Source organism: Sparus aurata, chromosome 8, assembly GCF_900880675.1.
Source record: "Sparus aurata chromosome 8, fSpaAur1.1, whole genome shotgun sequence".
Classification (NCBI taxonomy): domain Eukaryota; kingdom Metazoa; phylum Chordata; class Actinopteri; order Spariformes; family Sparidae; genus Sparus; species Sparus aurata.
This window is the reverse complement of record NC_044194.1, coordinates 8789674-8811622: the sequence shown is the minus strand read 5'-3', so window position 1 is coordinate 8811622 and position 21949 is coordinate 8789674. Positions and strand designations below refer to the sequence as shown.

The 21949-nt window shown below is 43.4% G+C and overlaps 4 protein-coding genes and 1 non-coding gene across 17 annotated transcripts in view; 1 reads left to right on the top strand and 4 right to left on the bottom strand.

The window, feature by feature from the left end:
• frmd4a (FERM domain containing 4A) overlaps nucleotides 1-6783 on the top strand; it is a 109083-nt gene extending 102300 nt beyond the window's left edge. For 9 of the 11 annotated variants that reach the window (XM_030424565.1, XM_030424566.1, XM_030424564.1 and 6 more), the window contains 3 exons: nucleotides 83-666; nucleotides 1717-1819; nucleotides 3473-6783. In XM_030424565.1, the coding sequence (XP_030280425.1) occupies nucleotides 83-666; nucleotides 1717-1819; nucleotides 3473-3575 (790 nt within the window). In that variant the 3' untranslated portion in view covers nucleotides 3576-6783. Of the gene's footprint in view, nucleotides 1-82; nucleotides 667-1716; nucleotides 1820-2328; nucleotides 2401-3472 lie in introns of all 11 variants that reach the window. The other 2 variants (XM_030424569.1, XM_030424561.1) reach the window with 1 other exon arrangement.
• Nucleotides 1414-1486, bottom strand: trnam-cau (transfer RNA methionine (anticodon CAU)). The gene has a single exon. It is a non-coding gene; the product is annotated as a tRNA-Met (tRNA).
• A 1125-nt stretch (nucleotides 6784-7908) lies between the features above and the next one.
• tmem253 (transmembrane protein 253) lies at nucleotides 7909-10484 on the bottom strand. Of its 2 annotated transcripts, none has more exons than XM_030424988.1 (7): nucleotides 10324-10484; nucleotides 10052-10213; nucleotides 9845-9955; nucleotides 9706-9762; nucleotides 9513-9623; nucleotides 9231-9377; nucleotides 7909-8975 (listed from the first exon to the last, which is right to left on the bottom strand). In XM_030424988.1, the coding sequence occupies exons 2-7, from the start codon at nucleotides 10211-10213 to the stop codon at nucleotides 8922-8924; spliced, it is 642 nt and encodes a 213-aa protein (XP_030280848.1). In that variant the 5' UTR covers nucleotides 10324-10484; the 3' UTR covers nucleotides 7909-8921. The 2 variants fall into 2 exon arrangements, with proteins under 2 accessions (XP_030280848.1, XP_030280849.1); XM_030424989.1 differs by having other exon boundaries at nucleotides 10052-10236; nucleotides 10324-10472.
• A 208-nt stretch (nucleotides 10485-10692) lies between these two features.
• On the bottom strand, nucleotides 10693-17330 carry LOC115586944 (B-cadherin). The gene is made up of 15 exons (XM_030426436.1): nucleotides 16933-17330; nucleotides 16397-16495; nucleotides 16156-16299; nucleotides 15910-16065; nucleotides 15353-15494; nucleotides 14711-14883; nucleotides 14490-14618; nucleotides 14222-14407; nucleotides 13886-14130; nucleotides 13655-13797; nucleotides 13319-13543; nucleotides 12890-13114; nucleotides 12666-12799; nucleotides 12336-12479; nucleotides 10693-12222 (listed from the first exon to the last, which is right to left on the bottom strand). The coding sequence occupies exons 1-15, from the start codon at nucleotides 16981-16983 to the stop codon at nucleotides 11971-11973; spliced, it is 2448 nt and encodes an 815-aa protein (XP_030282296.1). The 5' UTR covers nucleotides 16984-17330; the 3' UTR covers nucleotides 10693-11970.
• Nucleotides 17331-17575: 245 nt separating this feature from the next.
• On the bottom strand, nucleotides 17576-21687 carry pdp2 (putative pyruvate dehydrogenase phosphatase isoenzyme 2). Of its 2 annotated transcripts, none has more exons than XM_030426437.1 (9): nucleotides 21529-21687; nucleotides 20967-21099; nucleotides 20676-20879; nucleotides 20369-20488; nucleotides 19999-20285; nucleotides 19784-19889; nucleotides 19464-19700; nucleotides 19086-19385; nucleotides 17576-18967 (listed from the first exon to the last, which is right to left on the bottom strand). In XM_030426437.1, exons 2-9 carry the CDS (start codon nucleotides 21045-21047, stop codon nucleotides 18692-18694), a joined length of 1611 nt encoding a protein of 536 aa, XP_030282297.1. In that variant the 5' UTR covers nucleotides 21048-21099; nucleotides 21529-21687; the 3' UTR covers nucleotides 17576-18691. The 2 variants fall into 2 exon arrangements, with proteins under 2 accessions (XP_030282297.1, XP_030282298.1); XM_030426438.1 differs by having other exon boundaries at nucleotides 20967-21092; nucleotides 21529-21640.
• Between the last annotated feature and the right edge of the window lie 262 nt (nucleotides 21688-21949).

Below are 21949 nucleotides of genomic sequence, written 5' to 3'. Positions count from 1 at the left end.
TGGCCGTATGTATTCTATATAAAGAAATGAACAGATGTATTGTGAGATTGATATATTTGTCATACTTTTTTTCAATCTCCAGGTCTGCAGGTCACCTGGGTTCCTCTAACTCCGGCTCGATGCCAAACCTGGCAGCTAAGAACGGCTCCATTGGAGGTTCAGGTGGAGGTGGAATTGGAGGGGGACACCATGGAGTCTACCTCCACAGCCAGAGCCAGCCCTCCTCTCAGTACCGGATCAAGGAGTACCCGCTTTACGTGGAAGGCAGCCCCAACCCCGTTGTGGTGCGCAGCCTGGAGAGCGACCAGGAGGGCCACTACAGCGTGAAGGCCCAGTTCAAGACCTCCAGCTCCTACACGGCCGGTGGACTGTACAAAGAGGCCTGGGGGGGAGAGGAGGGAGGAGAGGGGAGCGGCCGACTCACGCCGTCACGCTCTCAAATCGTACGGACTCCGTCGTTGGGGCGAGAGGGTGGTGGAAGCGGAGGAGGGGGGAGGGCAGCAGTGTCTGAAGAGCTGAGGTGCTGGTACCAGAGGTCCTCGGGGAGCCTGAAAGAGAGGAGTCACTCGCATTCGGGGTCAACTTCCTCCGAGACAGGGTCACAGCAAGGCACCCTGGGACATGGTCGAGGGAGTAGAGTAGGAACACTTGCCAAGGGCTCACCAGGTAAGTCTCCTTCAGTTGTTCATATTTAAGTAGAGTACCATCATGTGTATAAGATAAAAGCTTTACAATTTGATTCCACTGGGCACGGCTGTGGTTTTGTTCCCTCCTCTGCATGGCTTCATGCCCCATCAGGTAAATTTAGGAAGCAGATTGCCTGCCTGATTTTGTTGCTTTAGTAAATATTCCTTGATTTTTGTGCTTCTACTCTAGGTAAGTGGGCTATATAGCTTTTTGTCTGTTTTGATTTGATTTATGGACTGGGAGTTGCAGGTTTTTTTAATCTGAAAATTGAACAGATGCTCTATGCTGTTATTGTCTTTGACTTCTGCCATGCTTGATCTGCTCTGTGCAACTTAAGGTTGTTTTCTGCTGCTTGCAGCCGTGCCCGGTGGATTCAAGTAGATAGCCTGTCCCTGTTTGTTCGGGTTAAGAGACTATGTTCTAGAAAACAAACGACTCTCAGACAGACGTGCTGCCTACTTGCCAATGCAGCCTTATCTGAGTGTAGATACCTACAACATAGAGTTGTGTACTTTGTCCATTAAATGTTGACATATTAGTTTAACTTTATGAGGGAAAATTTACATTGTACAGGAAAAGGTAGTGCCCTATGTAAGGATAAACTGAATCCCTGCGTACTGCGCTAATGAAGCCTGTTTTAATCAATTTTGTGTATCTAGAGCATGGAGTTGTGAAGAAAATGTTGACTTTGTGAGGGTAATATGTCCAGTTTATAGGAAAAATGAATGCCCCGTGTGAGGCTCGAACTCACGACCTTCAGATTATGAGACTGACGCGCTGCCTACTGCGCCAACGAGGCTTGCTTCCCGTGAGGCAAATGTTCTTTGTGACACTGAGGTCACACACTCCCAGCTCCATTTGTAAAGCATGGTTGAAATTCCTTTGCCCCTCACCCCACCTCTATTATGTTCGTTTTCTCTGTGTATCCACGCATCTCTGTGTATGTGTGTTTGTTTCCTGTGTCTCTCTGTGTAATGCTGCATGTCTTTATTGTCATTTAGCATGACTAACTGTCAGTTTTCCCCATAGCTGCATCCCCTCACAGCCAGAGGAGTATGACGCCCTCCAGCGAACACGCAGCCACACCCACACCCCCCTGTAGCCCACAGCACATCCTCAACTGGCAGAGCGGGTAAGACACACACTCAACAACAGATCAAGGTGACACGATGTTCGAAGTCGCATATGATTTGACGTTGATTTAGGACAAACTGCAACTTGGCAACTTCCTCCTGTCAATCTTTATCCAAAACTCACTCTCACATCCTCACGAGCTTTGATTGTCTGTTGTATCTTTGTCAGCTGATTGTCTCCACTGTTGAACTAATCCCAACGAATGATTTTTATGTGATTTTGGGCTCTGTTTTGGAACCTTTTTTCATACTCATAATCAAATGATGTCTCTCTTTTCATTCTCCTCTGCTGTGTAAATGTGTTTCACTCACACAATCTCTGTTCCATGTCTCTCACTTTTTCCTGGCATCTCTCACACCCTCTGATCAACATTTCGTCATTGAAAATTCTCTTATCACCTAATATTTTAATATTTCCTTCTTGTCTCTCTGTGTGTGTCTCTCTCTCTCTCTCTCCGTCTGTACTAACCCTCCTTCCCTTGTGTGTGTGTCCTCTCTCCTGGTTTAGAGGCACAGCAGACAGCTCTCCTACTGAGGACGTCTGTCAGTCTCCCCCTCAGCCCAGCTCTGATGCATAGAGGTACTGTCTGTGGTCTCAGCCTGCAAGTGGTCTAAACCTACAGTGCACTGTTAGGGAAGCACAGCAGCAGCAGAACAGAGAGAAAACAACCTTGAAGCAAAAAATGTAGTGTGACGGCAATGCCAAATTTACTCTCAGTCAGACTTTTATTTATAGAAGTCTGTCCATTCACAATTGAAATAGTCTAAGCACTCTTTGAACATGTTTACTAGTCACTTAGATCAAAGGTGGAGGGCTGAAACTGGGGAATGTGCACAATTTCTTGCTCTTTGACGGTGGAGGTATCTGTGTCATGTACTCATCCTCTGGCTGTACTGGATCTCTGCATGTGCTCTGCTCTGTGGTATGACACTGACAGTGTGGCTAATTACTTACAGGATTTACTAATAGAAATAACTTAACCATCTGCTGTATGTGTTGCGACAGAAAACATTCTTTAACAAACCATCTCAGGAGCGGATATACACTTGAAACCATGTAGGCCCTGTTCAGACCTGCTAACAACATGCATCCTTAGTGATCCAATCATAAGTGGACAGCTCTAAGTACGGATGCATTGGGGTTGCATTTAAGATCGGACCACATTCAGAGGTGGTCCGGGCCACATGTGACCACATTCTTGGAGCAGTGTGTACACACATGTGCCGTGGACCACATTGAAAGACCGCCTACTAAACTGATGTCCTCAGCAAAACAACAAGAAGAGGCCAGAGCAACAGGCAGAACTGTTTTTGGACTCTCTTAACTTGCCAATGTTAGCAGGAGTTTTTGTCTGTTTCTACTAAGTGCTGAACAAATCCCTGCAGTATCTTTCAACTTTGTAAATTGGGCATTAAAATAAAGTACATGAGCTCTCTTATTTTGTTAAAATGCATGTTGAGAGTTTTTCTAATGCCAGGTGGGAACTGACAGACTTAGAGCTGTCCTCTTGTAATCCAATCACTAAAGATGGATGTCAGTACCAGGTCTGACCAGGGCCATAGGTGAAAGATTCTGCTTAATTTACCTTGTTAAAAGAAAAGCTTTTTTTCTGAAGTCAGTCTTATCCTTGTCTTGCGTCTTTCCTTTGCAGGTCTTTCAGTGACAGCTGTTTTCTCAGCAGCCCCCTGTGTTCAGAGCTGGCAGATGTGCAGTGGTACGGACATGACAAGGCCAAACCTGGAACCCTGGTCTGAGACCTTCCTGTAGGGCCCAGAAAAGTCCCATCGCCCTCTCCTACTGCCTCTCCACTGTCCCTCACTACTACCCATCGACAACCAACAACCTCATCCTCAAGGCCCTACAAAACCCCTGCTCTGACTGGACGGCGAACTGGACCAGAGCGTCCCTCCTCCCTAAATCCTGCCCTCCATCCATCTCAACACCTCTTTATTATACCCCTCCATCACAGCTCAGCTGGACAGGGACACACTCGCTGGGCTCCGATAAAAGCTGATTTCACAGGACAGACTGAGAAGTGCCACCTCAGCTGTTGAACTGTTGCCCTGCAGCACCCTTTCTTTACTCACCCTCAGCACACAAGCAATGGGGCAATGGGGGAGGCGTGGTGGGAGGAGAGCACAGATAAAATATCAAACATATAACTTCAACTCAACGGAACGAACATCAACCATTCCAGGATCTGTTTCATATCTCATCTTTGGTCCTTACCAACTCCAATGCACTGCCACCTAATCAGAGGATACCTGCTGGATTTGAGCCACCAGTTAAAAAAACAATTTCCAGGCCCAGATGAACTGTGTTGGATTTCATTATTCCCATTAATGTTTGTCTTATTTTTGTTTTTCTCTCCCTGCATATTTAAAAAAGATGACACAGACTTCACATGGAAAAAAAATCTGATTTAACAAACGTTTAGATGACAAATTCAACTCCTCTCAGTTTTAACCCACAACCAAAGACAACAACTGGATTGACTGGTCACACCAGGGTCCCTGGGCTGGTGCCCCTGCAGAGAAGTAACTGCGACTGAGAGTGAATTCACAGTGACAATATCAGGACGGTTCACAGGACTCCATCTGGGATATTGACAAGGACTAATAGCAATAACAAACATTGTACAAGTATATAAACTGGTTTGAACCTTCGGAGTGAATTGAAGCAGGCGTTTCGCCATGTTCTCTGACTTGTGGTGCTTGGAGTAAAGGATTGTTAGTGCATCATAGGGAGAATTTGGAGTTGTGGTTATTGGGTTTGGAATTGATCTGGGCTTATTTCGGTGACTTCATCATTAATGTTTATTTAAGGTCCTGACAAGATTTCTCTGTCCGCAGCAGTTTGTTTGGCCACATGACGCATTGTGATTCCACTTTCTTACATGTTTCATTTTCACCCCTGAAGTTAAAGATGATTGGCTGTTGACATCTGTTGACGTTACTTATGTTTGATATTGAGGCTGTTCAGTGAATCGTGTTTTTTGTCACTAGTGTCTCTACTCCTCTGTTGGCCTTGGCTCTATTCTGGTTCCGTCAGTCCCTGTAGTAGCACTGTGTTCTTTCATCTTTCGGTCCATCTATTCATCATGACAGGAGCATCCTGGTTGAACACGGACACTAGTTGAAACACACACACTGACGGTCAAAACACCGTATATTATGAGCACGCATGAGTGCAAGTTTATTGGTGCCAAACATGTTGGTGCTTTACATTTTTTTTACTGTAATTCAGCACTGAAACAAGCTACAACCCGCTTCAAGACTTTAGCCATTGTATTAAACAACAGCTAGGCAGGGCAGCGAGAAAACATTCACCAGACTTCTCTCATATGTGGCATCAAGCATAATCAAAATTATGAAAACATACAGTGAAAAGCACAACAGTGTCTATGAGGGCTGGACCTACGATTAGTGTGTTCTCATTTTCCACTGTCAATATTTTACAAATGAGTTCTATCAAAGTGCATAAGATGGGAATGGAGAAGCTAGAACCACAGATTAGGAGATACAGATAGGCTCTTTCTTATTTGTGTACGGACAATTTCAGGATGACTATAATTAATACCCCGCTGTCAAGGCAGAAGAGAAGCCATAGTCAGAACTGAAACAAAACAATTCAAATGAGGAGAATTATTTCCTCACACGTCCCAATCAACAGATCAGACATTCAGAACAGGGTTAGAAAAGCACACCTGGTTTTGTACGGAGGAGGTAGAACTTTGCATGTTTTAGCTGTCCCTGAATCATAAAACAGTTTATGTTGAGAATCATTTTCATGTTGCACAAAAAGATTTAGAAAAAAGCTCCACTGTGTTGAACAAACGGTGTAACGATCTGGAATGGAACGAATCTTAACCTGTCATCCCTCACGGTGTTGTGTTTCCTTTATGCACTATATGGAAATCTGAAGGTTTAGCCCCTTCCCTGCATGGAGAGTTGTCCATCAATACCTGGTCACATTTGACCAGTCTTTTACCCAGGATTGGAACCAGGAACCGCTCCCTGGTTACCACTTCATAGTAACTTAACTCTTCTTTACTTCTATTAGAGTCCAAGTTTGACCCTGCTCTGCTCACTCAAAGTCTTTCGTGTGCTAAAGACACAATCCCATGCATGCCCTGCAAATCCACCGACGAATAAATACCCCAAAGACATCCAGCATCCGACTTCTATATCATGTCTTGCTCCGTAGTGTGTCCTCGCCCCCCAGAAAAAGTCCTGCTTTGACCTTGTGGTAATCTCTGAGCCCGATGTGAAGAAGTGTGACGTCCCCTTCCCCTCTGTAACTCCAAACATACCATATTCTCTGTGCTCCATAGAAAACGTATGAGGTTTTTTGTAATACTTCAAGAGAAGTGAACTAACTCTTTTATCAGTCTATTCCTGTATGTACGGAGGGGCACTGTAAGGTTTTGTGGGGTTTTTAACATTCACATTCATTGTTTTAACAATGTTCCATTTTATATGAACCAGTATTGTTTTTTTGTTGTTTTTTTTTTTTAGTTCTGACATTGTAACAACCCTTTCAGGTGCTACAAAATGACCAGTTACTGCTTTGTCACGTAGGATCTAGACATCTCTTCATTGTTATCAATAGATTCAATACCAGATGTGCAAAATGAAGCTTATTTTAACAGACAGTTTAATAGTAGAAACACTTCCCCTACCAGACAATAGAGCATGTAACTTGATTTTATCAGTTCTGTTCAACTGTAACAATACATTAAAAGGTGTTGTAGAAAAAAAATGTGGAATTGCTGAAAAAAAAACAAACAAAAAAAAAACCTGAATTCCACAGTTAATTTATTCTTTTTTCTATTAAAAATTTGTATAGTAACTTTACATTTTTCAAAACTGTGTTGTTGGAAATTGATGATGAATTTTCAAGATGAGAAGCCGTGGTGGTTCTTCAGAAAGAAAAATAAATTATTGATGAATGTTCTCAAGATTATGCCTTTGTCTGTTTTCTTTTCTCTTCCTCCACTTCTCAAAAATCAAAAGCGTGAAGGTGTTTTTTGCTGTCCGCTCACTTCCAGGTGGCTCACATCAAACCCCACCGGGCCCGGCTCTGCTGAAAGGTCAGAGTATCAGTCAGACTTATCAAAGGGAATCCCCGCTTGTAGTCACCACTTCTACTTCTCCGGACACACTCAGCCTCTTGTCATCACATCCAGGCCTCAGTCACTTCCTTCTCACACTCTGGCCTCCAAGAGAAGGAGAAGGAGGATTTCCTGCCGAGTCAAAAGGAAGCTACAGTCCAAAGATAAAAGATATTACTCACCATCCAGCGGCAGAGCACGAGATTTAACAGCTGCACATTGATCCAGGCAGGGGGGGTTTTTTCCACACATTTCTGACTTGCATGCCACTGTGTGACATGGTTGGCAGCCAACTCAGATCTCTCAGACAATCTCTCTTTGTGTAGATGAAACATGAATACCATTCAAGTGTGCTGGCAGAAGATACAGACATCTGAACAAATTGATTGTTTGTGCAACTTACATGTACACGTTCATATCATGAAACACGCGACTCAGACTGTAAACACACACACACGAAGTGCTAAACCGCACAGAGAAGTGGTTTCTACCAGAGAAACCGGTTGTCAGTTTCTGTGAGGACAACCAGCCTCGTCCTCCTGCTTTCTTTTATTCCCCGTCTGTGTCCATTTACTAATGAATCCCATGTTAGTCTTTGTACTTGGTGTGTTCCCATAGCAGCTCTCCCAACCAGGCAACAGCTGGAAGCTGTTAGCCCGACATGCCGTGAGAAACTAGCTCCTCTGTGATTTTTTCACTTGCACAATTCTTTGTGTGTGTGTGTGTGTGCTTGTGTGTGTGTGCTATAGGAGTGGTGTATGACCTTGCTTTATATTCTTAATGAAATCCTCCATCATATTTAAATACACAAATGCACCACACCCCTCACTGTGTCTGCTCTCCACTCTCTATGTTTGTGAGGACCAGAGTTTTAGTTTCAGTCTGTTGAGTGCTGTGTTTCAGGGCTCAGACTGGATTAAGGTTCAGGTCACTAAGAGACATAAATATCAGTCCTGGAAACAGTCGGAAACAAGTTTACTAAAAAAAAAAACATTTATTCACATTAGATGCAAACATCAAATTCACATTACACACATCATACTGTTACTATCACACATGAAAAGGCCTGCCTGCTGGTAATGTGTTTATACTGCAGAGATTATGGCTGCACACTTAACTCCAAGGATTTTATTACAAACACCCTGAGAGGAGTTGAACACCAGCGTCAGTTACAGCCTCTACTATATACAGCCCACGGCTGATGTAAAGCATATGTATCCTCATAGCAATTAAAATCCTCTAATAGTGATGTTAACCTCTACAAAGGCCTTTTTATGTGTTTCATTAATTTGAGTATACTCTTATAAACGTGTTCTTCCTTCTGGTGATGAAATTCTGGACTGTGGACTACCACCTATTGTGGCGTATATACTGTGTGTAAGGCTATATATGACACTTTGGTACCTTCTCATTTCAATGTGCGTCATTTTCACGATTAGCACCCAGTCTCTGATGTGCAGTCACCAAACAACCTCTGCTTATTACATTTTTTTTTTTAATGTTTGGCAACAGAAGTGATGCAGTGTTGTCCTCTGACACCCCAGACAGGCAGCAGGTTTATGAATCAGACAGTGCAGCATGTCAAATCACTGACAATGCTGCCCTCTAGTGGTGATCACAGAGCAGCATCTTTGAAAATGAGGAAAACTGGAAAACCCATCTGTTTTTAAAATGCTTAATTTATTCTAAAAAGTCATCTATGTGTGTTATATACATAATTTCTTGTTAGTTTGTTTTTTTTGTAGATTTTAAAGTTGCTGATGCACTTGGTTTGGATAAAGTGAATGTCAATGTGTCTGAAAGGAGAAGTGACACTGAGTCATCAGTCAGGTGACACGATATGTTTCACAATGTCTTAATAATTTCCTCAGTCAGGATTGCACAAGCCTCTCATGCCAGCCAACACAGACCCTCATCATCTACAGTAACTTGAGTTTTACAGAACGCTGTGCTAGCAGGAGTGTGTCACTTCTCAGGTCTACCAGTTTCACAGAGTCAGTTCCTCTTGTTCCAGTAGAGGCCCGTTGATTTCATCTGGAACCTGCCCAGAGAAAAAAAAAGCAAAGAAAAAGACCCCATTCATTTCAACCATCTATGACAATCAGGCCTGATCGATGCTTTTTTAAATTTCACATCTCTGATTTATTTTTCTGACACTATGTTTAGAGAGTAACATTACAACAAATCAGCTGACAGAATAAACTCCAAAAAGTATTACATAAAACTGGAAAATACCAAAATGACCAAATGATTGTTAAAACAATCCGTCTTTTTTATGTTCTGTCACTATATTTACCTGTGAGAGGCGGCTGTAGGCCTGATTGTGGGGAGAAGTGTAGCGACGCAGGCCTCTCCAGGACACCAGGAGAACGTAGAGTGACGCCAGAAAACACTTCACAGAAAATGCTATGGCGCTCCCCTTTGCAACATATGAACCAACACGCTGGTGAGAGGAAATGAATGGAGGAGAGAGTGAGAAGTGGGTAGAACATTCATTTCTGCACAATCAGAGTTGGAACAGGCATCATAGTAGTTAAAAAAAAAAAGGTAGAACACTAAACCAGAATTGCAGGATCACCTGTTGGTCTGTGCTTGGTGTGGCAGGATATGTAGACCTGATGCTGATGGACAGGAAAGCAAAGAAGCCAAACAGCAGACTAAAGATATTCAGACCCATCAGAGTGATTATCTGTCAATGAAAAATGCAAAATTAAGAGCGGCAGTATATGAGATGAAAAAAAAAGTGACATGACCTAGAAACGAGTGTTCACCTTTATTTTATTAGCTTTCCTCTGAACCTCCAATGCCAGACACCCAGCAGCTACATACTGGAATGACACAAACAAGTTAGGACGCAGTATTTGACTCCATGCATCTGAATGATTTGAGCCGAGGCAGATGTGGACTCACAAACAGGCTTGACCACACCGGTGTTGTCATGGAGATGGAGCAGCTGTAGCTCACACATGCATAGATGACTGTGGTTAATATGCAAGCCAAGGCACTGAGGATCTGCACCACCTGAAGGGAAACAGAGGTGGCATGAACCAGGAAGACAGTTTAAAAAGCTCCTCTAAAGTCATGGTTTAGAGGCGCAGAAAGAAAGCAGCGTCTCACCCCAGTGACTAGAAGTCTGGTGTTCACCACGGTCCCAAACCACCGATGGATCCTGACATCGACTAGCTCCCCATGATTGGTAACCTGGGTCAGTGGGCTGGTTGAGGGTGTCTCTTTAAAAAACACCTGGTACAGCCCCTCCTGAAACATGTTCTGCGTCATCTGTTGTGGGAGAAAAGAGTGAACTTGTAGGGGAAAAAAAATGGAGGTTACACTGTATACATTGTCAAACACACCTCGGATTCAGACGTCACACTTGATTTCAGTCTTACCTTCCTCGAATGTTGTCAAGCTTTAATCCTGATTTATCCACAGACGTTCATACCAACAGCAAACGTCATCCAACTGACAGAGGAAACATTTAAACAGTTTTTCTCTCCGCTGCTGTTATTCCACGGTGAAGTCGATCCAGAGTGTTAAAGTTCACTTGGGTTGGATGATAATGTGAGGTGGAAAGTCCACTGTCGAGGAGGTGACTCAGGGTGATCATTGGCCGTGACTAAGTTCTTATCAGCTCGTAGGCAGTGCTCACCTACTTATAGCATGAGAAGACTGGTTTCTTTTTAGACTAGAGACGGGACTGTAGACCCGTACTTTCCATAACACACTAACATTCATATAATACAAGAAATACTATGATGATTGTTCGTAAATAGAAAACAGACTTTATTAGCAATGCAAAATTTAAACACACATTCAAACAAGCTTTCTGGCAATCAGAAAAAAATGAAACAAGAGAAATATACAAACAAGGGACCACAAAATAATGTTAAAAAAAACACACATTGAGATCTTATGAGATGGGAAAGACGTCATATAAAAGCATGTGGAAAAAAATATCATTAAAAGGGTGATGCAAAAAGTCAATCAAATTTAAACTGAAATCTTCACAGCAGAACCAAATATATCACCTTTTTTAATCCCAAGCATTCTTCTTCCTTTTTAAAGGAAGAAAGATGTAATTTATCAGATTACATGCAGCTTCCTCTGGAGCCACAAAAAGGATTGTAAGAGTTTAATCACATATGCAGTAGCAACTCCACAAGACCTGTAAACACACTTTAATGTGTAAAATCCGTAAAGTTACCCTTTAAATGTACAGTACATAGGAACAGATCATATAGCAGTTGAAAAAGTTATTGGATTTACAGATCATTAGAACAAATGGGGGCATAAAAATTGTAAATATAAGTGGGCCTATGATGGAGCCATGAGGAACTCCACGGGTAATATGCTGATAAGAGAGTGGTCATCTCAGCAGTGGCCTCAGTGAGTTCACTGAGTTTCATTGAGTTTTTAATGAAGTGCAGCTGTCTTGACACAAACCCATTTTGACTTATTTTTAATGGCATCACTGTACCACTGCAAAATACTTGAAATTCTAGGTAAAAGGAGGATTCCTTCATAAACGCTGAGGTGGAGTCTCATGTTAGTGCCCTGTTAGCTCCACCACAGGCTGCACTATGCTAAATATAAACACAGTACTCTAAATATCCTCCACATTTATATTTATGAAAAGCAGCTTTGGACAGAACATAACTTAAAATGCCAGTAACACAATTGAGTGAAGCTGTTTCTCCTTATCATCAGAGTGAACAATATTTACTTTTACTTGTGCAATCAGATTTGTGGCATAAAAGATGGTTAACAATAGAATGACATCATGCAGACAATCACATGCCCACTATTTAATATAATTTAGCTTGTTAATGTCATTGTTTACCAGCAGATTCCAGTAACAAGCTAATGCAATGAACAAGAAAGGGAAGCTGAAAATGCATCTGAACAGAGCATCTCTAATCTGAATCAACAGAGTCTGAAAGAGCCACAGAAGGCAGCAGAAAGAGGTCACACAGCACTCCGAAGCCCTCGGGCAGATGGACATAAATGTGGATGATCTATAAATATATGGGGACATGTCAGACCCATTCTGTTTTTCCTGGCAGTGTTTCTGTGTCATCATCCTCCTCTGTGCCACCTGTGTACAGGTCAGCCAGCCTGCTGAAACGTGGTCCCCAGTGATCCAGCTTTTTAAAGTCCTGCTCCTCATCAGAGTCCGAGGACTCGATGGAACTGAGAGAATCCGCCTCTGAGCCGCCGCCCTCGAAGTCAAACACCAGGAGACAGTCGTAAGGAGGGGCTGTGGGGTCATTGTCTGCAGCGTGCAGGTTCTACAAGGAACACCAAGAAAAATATATAAAGGTGTTACGATACAACTGATACATTGATACGTTCATATTCTTGGAAACATCGTGTCCAATCTATCAAATTTGACACCACTCACATCCTCAATGAATTTGCCGACCTCTTCATCAGCGTGGAGTTGTAGGCGGTAGGATGGGCGGCTCATAGCAGTAGGAAGCACTTCGGTGCAGACGACTTCAGGACGGTTATCAAGCCCTCTGTGAAGCTGGCTCAGGTCGTACTCCTACAGTCAAAAACAGGAAAAAGACCCTCAATCGTTTGCAAATATCCCACAGAAACAAAACGCCCTTACTACTTCCACTCCTGTCACTTTTAGACTGATAAAATTATTTCTATTAGTCAATGGAAGCAGATATCTGACATTGCAGATGTCTTGTGAAACATCTGCCCTTAATCCTCCTGCTCCTACCCGGTCGTCTTCTCCTCCTCCCTCCTCATTGTAGAAAAAGATGTTTTCTCTGGGCAAGTCTTCAAGAAGAGCCACGTCCTTCTCCGACCTCCCCCTCCTCCTTCTCAGCAACAGCAGCAGCAGCAAGAGCAGCACTGTGGTCAACAGGACAATTAGAGAAATTAAAAACAGAAAATCAAAACAAACCCACGACGCCTAGTGAATAAGGAAGACCTGATACATACACAGAAGACCAAAAATTGCTCCCAGGACCGAGGTTGCAAGAGAAGAGTTGAGCATGCGGGGGGAGCTGTGTGGGATGAAGCAGGTAGAAACAGCCCCTTGACACTGGCACACCTCTACGTCCAGTGAGCTGTCTTGGTAGAGCATGCCAACGTCGTAGATACGCATCAGGATGCGATAGTCTCCTGGTGGCAACTCACGTTTGGGAGCCAGGGCTGCTAAGTTTTCTGCAAAAGGGGGAAAAGATGGAGAGTTAACAGTTGAAGAGTTCTAGGTTTGATGATTTTATACAGGCTGTATTATGACTTCTTATAACTGACCACTAATAAAAATTCAGGTTACACAACTTAAAATGTCATTAAAATGTCGCCACTTTACAAGAATAGTCCATATTGTGAGTGTCTACGGACACTGTCAGTGAATTCTCTTACTTGTAGAATTGGTGCTTATGGTCCAGTTGATCTTGTGCTCGCCCTGAAGCTGCACCATAAACGGTCCAGCGTGACCCGGTCCGTCACGGTCCACTATATCAAGCCGGGCGGGAAACGGATCTCTATTGCACAGGCTGACTTTCCTCTGCTCGATCACAGGAAGATGGTCATTCACATCCAACAAATTGACAATCAGAGTACCCGTCCCTGTAGCCGGGATGGTATCTAGAGAAAATGCGAAGAGAGGAGCACAGCGGGGGGTTTTTGTTCAGACAGGTGAGTGAAGGAGGAGAGCTGTCACAGTGTCGTTAGGGGAGACGATGAAGGTAAATTTACCGTTGTCGTGAGCCAAAACCAGGACTGTGTATCTGCCGTCTTTGACATACTGTGACTCTCTGTCCATGCTGCTTTTCACTGCGATGTATCCTGTGTCCTTATCAATACTCAGCCACCTGACTGTGTCATTGTGTAGACCATACCTGAAAACAAGAAGAAACAGAGTAGAACATACATACTGTGGATGCATGATAATTAAATGTATGTCCATCCTGTATGTGTTATAATTACCTAACGCTCTGTTTCCTGTCCGTGTCTGGGTCCTTCGCCCTGAGGTCAGCCACAGAACTCCCTGTTTTCGCGTCTTCTGAGATGCTGACACGAATCTCTGCCGGACTGAAGGCAGGAGGCTCGTTCTTGTCCACGACCGATACAGCGACCGTGGCTGTCGAGGTCGACACCGGTCCAGAGAAAGGCACCTCGTTCGTCACCACCACCAGCAGGGTGAAGACGGGAGAGCTCTCAAAGTCCAGCTCCTTGAAGATAAAGGAGAGAGCGAGTTTTGAAGAGCTCTGCATGCAACACAGACTTAATGAGAAAAAAAAACACAGACAGCCGTTTCCTCACTTTGGCTGTCGTGAGGATTCCCTTCATTTTATCGGGGCCTGTGGCGATGCTGAAGTCTCCCCTCTCATTGCCTTTGATTATTGAGTATCTGGTGTTGGCATTCGGAGATCCTAACTCATCCTTGTCAGTGACCCTTAGGGTTGTAACCTCGACTCCAATCTCATTCTCAGGGACCACTGCGGATATCTGGGGAAAAAAGGCAAGAAGCTCTCAAGAAGCTCTTATTTCAACAACATTCTGATGTATTTGGGCACTTTCTTTTACTCACAAATGTGTTGGTGAATAGTGGAGCATTGTCGTTGCTGTCAGTAACACTAATGACGACGGTGCAGGTGGCCGTCAGCCCCCTCCCCTCCATATCAGCGGCTTTGACGATCAGCTTGTACTCTGGCTGGGTCTGACACAGGGAGGTGAGTCACAGCACAAGTGAGGAAATGAGAAAATCTTTGAAAAGAGAAGGGTTTTGTTCTCCTTTTGCAGTTACGTTACCTCTCTGTCCAGTCCATCTGCCGCTGCGCTGATCGCTCCACTCACTGGGTTTATGGCAAACATGTTCTTTTTGGGTGTTTGAGGGATCTGAGTCATTATCTCATACCTTATTATAGCATTGTATGTCTGCGGGTCGTCTTTATCCACTGCTGTTACCTTCATGATGGAGTCACCTGTTGAAGAAAACAACAAAACAGTGAGCACAAGGCCTTGAAGTTCACATTAAAGGGACAGTTCACCTACCAAAATCAAAACAACATAATTTTCCTGTTACCTGTAGCGCTATTTATCCATCTAGATTTTTGGGGGTGCGAGTTGCCAATTTTTTTGGAGATACAGAGGTCTTCCTCCTCTCAAATAATAGAGCTAGATGTTACTCGGCTTGTAGTGCTCAAAGTACCAAAAGAGTACATTTGAAAAACTCCAAACACAACTCTCTTTTCAGAAGAAATGGCCCGGTTGTTAAAGATAATCCACAGACCTTGTTGAAATCAGTACGCAAAATTAAGCTTGCATCAACTCATAGACAAAAGGTTAGATAACTTAACAATATTACATCACAGTCGAGTCAGATGCCTCTTTGGTTTACATCCTGCACTGACACAAGCACAAACCCTCTTGGTTTTCTGTCTTTCCACTCACCGATGTCAGCGCTTTCGCTCACTCCGCCATAGAAAGGGTTCTGAGTGAATGTTGGAGCGTTGTCATTCTGGTCGATGACGTTGATAATGAGCTCCATGGGCTCCTCAGCCTTGTTGCCCTCATTCAGTGCATGAGCCCACAGCTGTAACACACACACAACATATATTCCTACGGTTATTATGTATAAGGATATAAGTTACAGGATTCAGCGTAAAAGGCAGGGGCGGTTCTAGGGGGGGCCCAACAGGGGCCAGTGCCCCCGTAACTCTGAGTCTGGACCCCCCTGTGGCCCCCCTGACAGGGAGTCTGCATTAATAATACAATGACAGATTTCTTGCGATGATTTTGTTCTGAAGGGAAAGGGAATGCTCTAAGTGTCTCAGCAGTTTACTACCCAATCAAAATTGCTGAAATTGTAAACACTGCTTTGTCTGAATGAGGGATTTATCCTTTTTCCGGGTTGTATGTGCCCCCTAACAAAAAATTCGGCCCCAACCTGGCCCCCCTATTAAAAGTGGTCTAGAACTGCCACTGGTAAAAGGCGAGATCATGCTCACTCTGTATTTAGCTGTCTTCTCCCTGTCAAGTGGCTGGGTCACATACAGCACTCCAGACCGCCGGTCGACAGTGAAAAGACCTTCAGGGGGCTCATCAGCACCGGGTCCAGTGATCTTGTAGGTTATCGCCACCATGTCCTCATTGCTTGACTTGATCTTAAGCACAATAACACAAGTGATTCAATCAATACATGCAGTAAAAATGCATTCAAAGCTGTTTGATTTGCGTGATACTACTGTAGTTACCTTCACCATATATTTGGGATATGGACCCCTGTCATTCTCTGGAAAGTCAATGGCTGGAATAACCCACTCCCGCTTCATCCGTTTCAAACCGCCAGACACGTGAGGAAACTCGATGGTGGGGAATTGCTCGAGGGCCGAGTTGTTCTGGTTGAATCAGGACTCACCGTGTCAAGTCAGGTATCGGAAGCAATCTCATCAATAAAATCTAACATAAGGATAAGAAAATGATCTCAAAATGTACCTCTAGATTTTTGCTTCTGGGGGTTTCACCGTCTGAGCCGTTGCTTCTCTTGTTTGAGCAGCATGGCTGAAGTTCTGCTGCAGCCAGGAAGGCTAAAAACTGAGAAACAAATACATTTAAACTCAAAATATAAGAACAAACTTTTTTTTTTTAAATCAACAATGCTTACATTCATGAAAAGAGAGTGACCACATGGGAATAAGAAGCAGTACATGTTTGTTAATCAATTATTAAACAATAATGAACTTTTGTATTGTACTTAAAAAAAAAAATAATGTACTTTTCAGAAAATAAAAACCCACTTTTAAGAGTAAAAATAGTAGGAAGAGTAAAAGCTTTAACCAAAACATTTAAAAACGACAACAGCCAATGAATACACATTATGATAAATATAAGATTACAGTTAGACTAGGCAATAAAGACAGTTTGAAGTTTTCAGAAGAAAAGAAGAAATTTGATGTGGCCACAACAAAAACAGGTAAATGATAAAAACAATAACATACGTTATTACTCGACTACAACTTTTTAACACTCACCTGGACTTGGCAAATCAAAAAGAACCCCCTCAGAGTTCTGCTGTTTCCCATCGTCCTCTTCAGTATAAAAAACCCTGCAGGTCTCTCTTCCACTCTCTTCCGGACTGGATCTGCTGCTTTGTTCCAACGGCAGCCTGCCAAGTTTGTGACATTTACCAACTGTCCTTATGTGTCACCTTCAAGGTCCCTCAGTCTGATCAGCGGACTATCATCCAGACTTGGTTTTTGTTCTTTTAACAACCTGCAGCCACCGTAATCCTGAGCTGACTGCACTTTATTGTGCCAAGGAAGCGAACTAAGTAGTTTGATTTTATCAGTGAAAAGCTGGTGAGAAACAAAGGAGCTCCGAGGTGACCTCAGACTGTCAGACATGCAGGTGCGTGTTTACGCACTGAAGATTTCCCGTCTCACCTCTTTGTCAGTGTAGTGATGCACCTCACTGTGAGCGGGGGCAGTGTTTACATAACACCTGAGGCTCCCATGACACTCAGCAACTGACGTTTTGGCACAGTTTATTTTGAAAACTCTTTCTTCCCACACAGATTCGGATGACTTAACTCTCTTGCCGACCTTTGTACTTCACATCATTCACTTGTTAATTCAAATGCATCTGTGATTAAAAAGGCACACAAGCAAAACAAAGTAATTTCTCGATAGTTTAATATGAAGCATCGGCACCTTTTTTCAGCCGTCAGTGGAGTCTCAGCTTAAATACATCCCACCACCACACTGAAAACAGCACATTTACACAAAATGAAAAGCTTACTTCACAGCTTACATAAAAAGGTGGAGAGAAACAGTAAACCGAAAAAATGTTACAGATTGATTGTCTAAAGCTACAGAGGCCGAGAACTGCCATAGTTGATTTATTTTTTAATGTTTTTGTTATCTCGAGGAAATGAGCTTTATCGTGAGAAAACACAAGATTGTTTCCTTCTTATTACTAAGCATGTTTATCAGAGATCAGGAGTGACATGCCAGCAAACACAGACAGTGTTTTGTCAAATACACTCACTTTATGATGCCAACCACCAATGTGGGAAGTTTCTGTGTCGTATGACAACAAGCATTCTTTTGGTTGTAGCCTTCTGGACAGCAACACAACTGCTTTAAAGATGACCACAAGCCATTAATACCATCAAAACACAAAGAAAAACATTATTCCAACAAATGGCAAAAGTCCTCCATCCCTTAAAGTAGTGAGTGTGTGTCATGGCCCTCTCTTATGAATCTTAACGAGTCATTTTCTTGTGATTTAATGCTCTCAAGAAGTCATTCTTCTGCTTTCTCGAGATAAAACATACAGTAAATCAAGTAGTTTTCATCAGGAAACAACTTTTATTATCTCAAGATAAGAAAATAATTAACTAGTGATCTCAAGATAATGGCAGTAAACATTCTCGGCCTCTGTATAAAGAAAACCGTGCAAGGAAAATACAAAACACAAATGCAGACAGGGGACAAAGTGAGCGTCTGCACCCATATCCACGTGCAACTCAGGTAATGTTTGATAAACATAGATTGTGAATACACTTCATCTGTATTTTGACCTGACTGAGTCTATCTGTGTTTTTCTTTTAAAGTACTTGTGCATAATACAACACTAAAAACTATCCTTCATATCAAATCATTCCAAATTAATTTATGTAACAGATTGTAATTTCTGTCCCAACCTAACCAGAAAACTATGTTTTGGCTATCACCTGGACAGAGCTGAGTGTTATGATTTTTCTAATCCAGCATTGTAAAAAACCTCCTGCTACCTGCGATGAGATCTGGCCAGGTCAGAGTTCAGATACACCACAGTAGCTGTGATATCGTCTCTGTACATTCGAGCCAGATCCTCTGGCAGAGCGAGCATCGTGGCCAGTCTCTCCTGGCAGAGTTCTCCGTACTCCCCAGTTCCAAGAGCGTGTCTGATAAGGTGCGTGGCAGCGTTGGTGTCTAAAGCGGGGGAAGCACGAGCCTGCCGTTTCAGCAAGAGTTCGTGCATCTGACCCAGTTTCAGCTGCCGTTCAGATGGAGAAACTGGTGCCTGGAAAAAATTAAGGACAGAGTGTTTTTACATGGTAAAATTATTAGTTTTATCTTAAAGTTTTGTGCTGTGAATCAGGGGAATCAAAATACATTTCTCCTTCACTCCAGACACAAACCTGGAGGTGAATCCCACTCAGGTGCTCTCCAATGAGTCGGACAGCCTCCTCGCTCCCTAGTTCATCCCACAGCCCGTCAGTGCCCAGGATCAGGAAGCGGTCCTGAGGTCTCAGCTTGTGATAGCTTATATCGGGTGCCACATCCAGATACGGCGGACTTAGGTAATTAGGTGGAGTGTACTGATACAGGTTGAGGGAGTCCAGGTCCACTCCGGATTCCAGGCTGGCTAAAATGCTCTGCTGCAACTCATGGCTCCACTTGAATCTTACGTCACCAAATGCACGCAGGGGCATCAGAACCTGAAAGCATGATAAAAACTTAGGACCAGTGACTCATTATCTAATTCACAAGTACATTCACTTTCAAGAATATCTCACCCCGAGCAGCCTGTCGTCTGTGATTACTGTGTCTCTCTCTGAGGGTGGGTGCTGGGCCTTGATCCGCTCCACCTCAGCCTGATTCTGTACGTTGTGGTCTTGAGAAAGGGGCACGGCGCTCCATGACCCATCATCCTCCTGCACCCCCAACACAACTCGGCAGTCGCCAGCATTTGCCACGTGGATCCCATCTGTGCCAACGTGAGCCACACAGGCAGTGCAACCGGCAAATGCAACCTGGAAAATCAATGATGCCCGTGTATCGAAACTGTGTGACCTTACATACGCACGAAACAACAAAAAAAAAAGAATGTTATTACCTGGATTGCTGTGCTTTTCATCAGGTCATTGGAAAGAGGCACTTGAGCTTCCAAGGAGATGTCAGCGTCAAGCCGCTTGAAAGCGCGATGAAGAGCATCTGGAGGACTAAAACGAAAGGAGGGTGATCACAGGATGCGACAGAAAAAACGGATCACACAAAGCACGTGTGTAAATCTAAATATCTATATATAAAAGGACAATCACGCTTTCCTACCTCATGCCTTCGTCATGTTCCTCACTGTCCAGCAATTCTTGCCAAAACACTCTCAGGTGGTCAATGTAGAGTGAAGCAGATTCACGATAGTTGAAGTCCGTATGATGTTTGTACCACTGCAAGATGGGAGGAACAGGTCTCCCGTGCTCCATGCATTTCTCCAGCTCCTCGAGGCTCTCCTTCGGCAACATTGCAACTGCAACGTAGTACAGCAGCCGCTCGCTGACGGCCTGTGCACACGCCCAGCCTCCGTGGCCGTCAAACACTCCAAAGAGCATACCCTTTGACTGCAGAGGATAGAGGAAAATTACATTACAAGGTGGAGAAAGCAGGGAGATGGTTGTTCAGACAGATGGGAGATAATGCACACCTGTAGGCAGGTGGCTGCACTGCGACGGTCCTCATTGGGTGTGTTAGCAGCCAGTTGGTTGCTCTCAAATTTTCTCACAACACTGAGTCCCCTGCCATCAAATTCTGGCAGACTGACAGTCTAGGATACAGATTCACACACACAGATTATTATTCATAGCTGCCAGTTATTCTTTATCAAATATTGATTGGATTTGAAACAGAACAAGCCTTTTCATCCTGCCCCGACCCCAGACACATGCCTAATATGTTAGTATCATATTAAATGCTTCATTAAACCAAAGGGGAAACACCACGGCACCAATTACCTGCTCATTAGATCGCAGGACACTGTTGATTTGGACCTGGCTGAGCTGGAAGTCTAGATCCTGACGAGTCGAGAGGTGTCGCCCATTTCCGGACTCATCACCACCGGAGCACAGCTGGTGCTTTCTGGAGGTGCCCCAGGATGAGAAGTGACGATGGTGGGCTGGTCGAGGCTGACAAGAGGTAATTGACTGAAGTTGGGCACACTGTATGAACAAAAAAGAGCAATGGTGGCATTAGGATATTACACACCATAATTATAGAACAATCAAGAGGTCAAGCAGGATACTCACCTGGAATGGGGCAGCAGAGGAGAGTGTCAGTGTGCAGGCTGAAGCTCTTTGAAGGATGCTGGCGTACACACGTCCAGACATCTCTAATGCAACACTGTTGTCAGGGTGCTGTGTCACTTAATCACCCTGGTGTCTATGTCAAGGGACAAAGGAAATTATAAAGGTTTTCGTGAAACCAGCATGAATGTTGAGAACAGTTACAATTCAGAAGCCAGCGTGCATAGATAGCACGCTTAATGTTGTGTAAGTTAGCCAACTTCACATTAACACCATAATCAACGTGCTATAAGCAAATACGAAGCATCGTAACGTTACATCTCCGTGGGACTTTCCCGTGGCGTTCGTATGTGCAAGCTGGCTGCCTTACATCGAGCTGACAACATATAAAAGGTAGTTTACGGTGTTAGCTTGCTAGCTGGTTAGCTTCCCTCGCGTTTAACATTCAGTATTAGCGACAGACGACATAACGTAACCGAAACATATACGTTAGCTTAACGTCTACACACAGATTAAAATGCTAAACATGTTAATATGACGAATAAAAGCTGAATTAAATACGTACAAACTTCGTAAAATCACGAATGAATTAATGATGGTCTAACAGACACCAACTCCACACATGAAAGTGACGTGTAGAACGTCTGACGTTGCCATTAGACGCACTGTTGTAGTCCTTGCTGGAGTAGACGATCTTTGTTTTAGACACCCTGCGGTACAGTGCTGCTGTTTTAGATTAAATTCATGTGTTTTAATGACATACTCTGGTTTGGTTTCATTCTTTTCAATGTAAATGTTGGTTCGTGTGTTAGCTTGATACTCAAATTGCTCAGATCTGATGATATCTGGTAACTCGCTAACTACGCAGGTTGGGAATAAAAAAACATTATATCCCACATTTAACTTAGCAAAAGATAGTCATATAGCTAGACTAACTACCTGACATCAACATTTTCATTTTCATTTTTGGTAAATAATGAATATGA